Below are 5,489 nucleotides of genomic sequence, written 5' to 3'. Positions count from 1 at the left end.
CGTTGGTGAACTGAAGGTTACAGAGTTAATTCATTGATTGTGGTAGCATAACTTCTAACATACAGAAGTGTTGTTATCTTGTTACCTTGCTCATGCAATTATTTTCTTCAATCAGTTATTGTTTCCTGTGGACTGCATATCACCTGACAGTATAAATACGTCACATACTGTATATGACCAAATACTCTATGAGAGCCACATATTTTAGTTATTAAAAGTAAATAATTATTGACCTATAAATAAAAGTCATTCAAAGAATTATGAAATATAGAAACATGTTTATTCATGACAAATGTGAAAACACCCACCCCACAGCCCATGGGGGCCCAAGGATTCTGAGTGAATGACATAACCGTCTCCAAACATAGGACAGCCTCTATTCAAACAGAGGAAAAAAAAACCTCCTGAAAGTTATTGTTTCAGGAAGATAGATAGATACGGGTGGAGTACGGCTATATGGAAACTAGTGACGAGTTGCCACTTATCAAACCAATCAAGTGTTTTGCATGGGTGGGGTTTGGCTGGCAGTGGACTTTGGCTCAGGAGGACGTTGCGCTGGACGTGGTCTGGTCCTCCGTTCTTTTCATCAGAGGAATCTGGAGAGCTCCACAATTGATCAGTATCTTCCTCAGACTCCTCATGATGTGTCTGAGACAGAGAGAAAGACAGACGGGAAAAAAAGTAAGCGTGAGAAAGAGAATGTTCAATCTCAACACGTCACTGTAGCTACTGGAGAGAGAGATCACATGGAGAGAGAGAGGACACATGGAGAGAGAGAGGACACATGGAGAGAGAGGGGACACATGGAGAGAGAGAGGACACATGGAGAGAGAGGACACATGGAGAGAGAGGACACATGGAGAGAGAGAGGACACATGGAGAGAGAGAGGACACATGGAGAGAGAGAGATCACATGGAGAGAGAGAGGACACATGGAGAGAGAGAGGACACATGGAGAGAGAGAGATCACATGGAGAGAGAGAGGACACATGGAGAGAGAGAGGACACATGGAGAGAGAGAGATCACATGGAGAGAGAGAGGACACATGGAGAGAGAGAGGACACATGGAGAGAGAGAGGACACATGGAGAGAGAGAGGACACATGGAGAGAGAGAGGACACATGGAGAGAGAGAGGACACATGGAGAGAGAGAGGACACATGGAGAGAGAGAGGACACATGGAGAGAGAGAGGACACATGGAGAGAGAGAGGACACATGGAGAGAGAGAGGACACATGGAGAGAGAGAGGACACATGGAGAGAGAGAGGACACATGGAGAGAGAGAGGACACATGGAGAGAGAGAGGACACATGGAGAGAGAGGACACATGGAGAGAGAGGACACATGGAGAGAGAGAGGACACATGGAGAGAGAGAGGACACATGGAGAGAGAGAGGACACATGGAGAGAGAGGACACATGGAGAGAGAGAGGACACATGGAGAGAGAGGACACATGGAGAGAGAGGACACATGGAGAGAGAGGACACATGGAGAGAGAGAGGACACATGGAGGGTGGGGTATGGTGTGCTCCTCTGGGGTCGTCTGTTTCTCGTTGCCTCACGACGAACCACAGGAGCTGTGTGTTGCACTGGTCTCAAAACACTCTTCATCACGTCCCTGTTCTTCTTCATCACCTGAACAACAAGTCACATCAAAATGCAGTATCTACACTGAGTGGACAAAACATTAAGGACACCTTCCTAATATTGAGTTCCACCCCCCCTTTTGCCCTCACAACAGCCTCAACTCGTTGTGGCATGGACTCTACAAGGTGTCGAAAGCGTTCCACAGGGATGCTGGCTCCATGTTGACTCCAGTGCTTCCCACAGTTGTGTAAAGTTGACAGGATGTCCTTTGGGTGGTGGACCATTATTGATACACATGGGAAACTTGAACGTGAAAAACCCAGCAGAGTTGTGCCCTCTTCACGACTGTCTTGGTGTGTTTGGACCATGATGGTTTGTTGGTGATGTGGACACCAAGGAACTTGAAACTCTAGACCCGCTCCACTACAGCCCCGTCGATGAGAATGGGGGCCTGCAATACCATGCCTCAATTGTCTCAAGGCTTAAAAATCCTTCTTTAACCTGTCTCCTCCCCTTCATCTACACTGATTGTAGTGGATTTAACAAATGACATCAATAAGGGATCATAGCTTTCACCTGGATTCACCTGGTCAGTCTGTCATGGAAAGAGCAGGTGTTCCTAATGTTTTGTTACACTCAGAGTATCTGCAGTGGGATGTTTGGGATATTAGTGATATGTTGAAGTTTGTATGAGTAGAAGGATAAGTACCATATGTCTTCCAGGCCCTTGAGCCCTGTGGGGTTCTCGGCAGTGGGGGCCCACAGTTAAACCACTGGTGGCCAGAATTGGGAGGCGAGGCTCCAGGCAGCTGACCTGGGAACAGAGGTTGAGATAAAGATTTGAAGTGACAGATCGAGGGAATGAGAATTAAAGTGTTCTGTTTGAGGGTATTACTTGTGTCCGCCCAGTTCATCAAGCAATAAGGCCTTTTATCACCATCCCTCCCACCTCACTCCATCCCTCCCTCCTTCCTTCCTTCCTTCCTTCTCCACTCCCTCCGACTCCTCCTTCCTCCTCCCTCCCTCCCTCCCTCCTTCCCTCCTTCCTTCCTTCCTCTCCTCCTTCCTTCCTTCCTTCCTTCCTCCTCCTCCTCCTCCCTCCTTCCTTCCTTCCTTCCTTCTCCACTCCCTCCTTCCTTCCTTCCTTCCTTCCTTCCTTCCTTCCTTCCTTCCTCCTTCCTTCCCTTCCTCCTTCCTTCCTTACTTCTCCACTCCCTCCTCCCTCCCTCCCTCCCTCTCCACTCCATCACTCCCTCCCTCTCCACTCCCTCCCTCCCTCCCTCCCTCCCCACTCCATCACTCCCTCCCTCCCTCCCCACTCCCTCCCTCCCTCCCTCCCCACTCCCTCCCTCCCTCCCTCTCCACCCATCCCTCCCTCCCTCTCCACTCCACCCATCCCTCCACTCCCTCCCTCTCCACTCCCTCCCTCCCTCTCCACTCCCTCCCTCTCCACTCCACTCCCTCCCTCCCTCCCCACTCCATCACTCCCTCTCCACTCCCTCCCTCCCTCTCCACTCCCTCCCTCTCCCTCCACTCCTCCCTCTCTCCCTCCACTCCCTCCCTCCCTCTCCACTCCCTCCTCCCTCTCCACTCCACTCCCTCCTTCTCCACTCCACTCCCTCCCTCCCTCCCCACTCCATCACTCCCTCTCACTCCCTCCCTCTACTCCCTCCCTCTCCACTCCCTCCCTCCCTCTCCACTCCATCCCTCCCTCTCCACTCCCTCCCTCCCTCTCCACTCCATCCCTCCCTCTCCACTCCCTCCTCCCTCTCCACTCCACCCCTCCCTCTCCACTCCCTCCCTCCCTCTCCACTCCACTCCCTCCCTCTCCACTCCACTCCCTCCCTCCCCACTCCATCACTCCCTCTCCCCTCCACTCCCTCCCTCCCTCTCCACTCCATCCCTCCCTCTCCACTCCATCTCTCCCTCCACTCCATCCCTCCCTCTCCACTCCACCCATCCCTCCCTCCCTCTCCACTCCACCCATCCCTCCCTCCCTCCCCTCCCCTCTCCTCTCCTCTCCACTCCACCCATCCCTCCCTCCCTCTCCACTCCACCCATCCCTCCCTCCCTCCCTCCCTCCCTCCCCACTCCCTCTCCACTCCACCCATCCCTCCCTCCCTCCCTCTCCTCTCCACTCCACCCATCCCTCCCTCCCTCCCTCTCCTCTCCACTCCACCCATCCCTCCCTCTCCTCTCCACCCATCCCTCCACTCCCTCCCTCTCCACTCCACCCACCCATCCCTCCCTCCCTCTCCTCTCCACTCCACCCATCCCTCCCTCCCTCTCCTCTCCACTCATCCCTCCCTCCCTCCCTCCCCACTCCCTCCCTCCCTCTCCACTCCACCCATCCCTCCCTCCCTCTCCTCTCCACCCATCCCTCCCTCCCTCTCCTCTCCACTCCACCCATCCCTCCCTCCCTCCCTCCCTCTCCTCTCCACTCCACCCATCCTCCACCCCTCCCTCTCCACTCCCTCCCTCCCTCTCCTCTCCACTCATCCCTCCCTCCCTCCCTCCCCACTCCCTCCCTCCCTCTCCACTCCACCCATCCCTCCCTCCCTCTCCTCTCCACCCATCCCTCCCTCCCTCTCCTCTCCACTCCACCCATCCCTCCCTCCCTCCCTCTCCTCTCCACTCCACCCATCCCTCCACCCCTCCCTCTCCACTCCCTCCCTCCCTCTCCACTCCACTCCCTCCCTCCCCACTCCATCACTCCCTCTCCACTCCCTCCCTCCACTCCCTCCCTCCCTCTCCACTCCACTCCGTGGTCCTCTGTAGCTCAGCTGGTAGAGCACGGCGCTTGAAACGCGAAGGTAGTGGGTTCGATCCCCGGGACCACCCATACACAAAAATGTATGCACGCATGACTGTAAGTCGCTTTGGATAAAAGCGTCTGCTAAATGGCATATTATTATTATTAGTATTACTCCCTCCCTCCCTCCCCACTCCATCACTCCCTCTCCACTCCCTCCCTCTCTCCCTCCACTCCCTCCCTCTCCACTCCCTCCCTCCCTCCCTCTCCACTCCCTCCCTCTCCACTCCACTCCCCTCCCTCCCTCCCTCCCTCCCCACTCCATCACTCCCTCTCCACTCCCTCCATCCCTCCCTTTCCACTCCCTCCCTCCCTCCCTCTCCACTCCCTCCCTCTCCACTCCCTCCCTCCCTCCCTCTCCACTCCCTCCCTCTCCACTCCCTCCCTCTCTCCATCCCTCCCTCTCCACTCCATCCCTCTCCACTCCCTCTCCACTCCATCCCTCTCCACTCCCTCCCTCCCTCTCCACTCCCTCCCTCTCCACTCCCTCCCTCTCCACTCCCTCTCCACTCCATCCCTCTCTCCCTCCACTCCCTCCCTCTCCACTCCCTCCCTCCCTCTCCACTCCCTCCCTCCCTCTCCACTCCCTCCCTCTCCACCCCTCCCTCTCCCTCCCTCCCTCCCTCTCCATCCCTCCCTCTCCACTCCATCCCTCCCTCTCCACTCCATCCCTCTCCACTCCCTCTCCACTCCATCCCTCTCCACTCCCTCCCTCCCTCTCCACTCCCTCCCTCTCCACTCCCTCCCTCTCCACTCCATCCCTCCCTCTCCACTCCATCCCTCTCCACTCCCTCTCCACTCCATCCCTCTCCACTCCCTCCCTCCCTCTCCCCTCCCTCCCTCTCCACTCCATCCCTCTCCACTCCATCCCTCTCCACTCCATCCCTCCCTCTCCACTCCCTCCCTCTCCCCTCCCTCCCTCTCCACCCCTCCCTCTCACTCCCTCCCTCTCCTCTCCCTCCCTCCCTCTCCACTCCATCCCTCCCTCCCTCTCCCTCTCCCCTCCATCCCTCCCTCTCCATCCCTCCCTCTCCACTCCATCCCTCTCCACTCCCTCCCTCCCTCTCCACTCCCTCCCTCTCCACTC

At 56.4% G+C, this 5,489-nt stretch overlaps 1 protein-coding gene across 1 annotated transcript in view; it reads right to left on the bottom strand.

Moving 5' to 3' along the window:
• Positions 1-300: 300 nt before the first annotated feature.
• LOC311150657 (guanine nucleotide-binding protein G(olf) subunit alpha-like) overlaps positions 301-5,489 on the bottom strand; it is a gene marked incomplete at its 3' end in the record, with an annotated part of 65,665 nt that continues 60,476 nt past the window's right edge. Inside the window, exons 7-8 of the mRNA XM_084188154.1 lie at positions 2,300-2,404; positions 301-1,638 (exon numbers count right to left, since the gene is read on the bottom strand). Coding sequence (XP_084044280.1) covers position 2,404 — 1 coding nt within the window. The remainder of the gene's footprint in view (positions 1,639-2,299; positions 2,405-5,489) is intronic.

Source organism: Coregonus lavaretus (genome assembly GCF_964263955.1).
Source record: "Coregonus lavaretus genome assembly, chromosome: 23".
Lineage (NCBI taxonomy): Eukaryota > Metazoa > Chordata > Actinopteri > Salmoniformes > Salmonidae > Coregonus > Coregonus lavaretus.
Note: the sequence above shows the minus strand (reverse complement) of the source record. Positions and strands in the feature narration are given on the sequence as shown.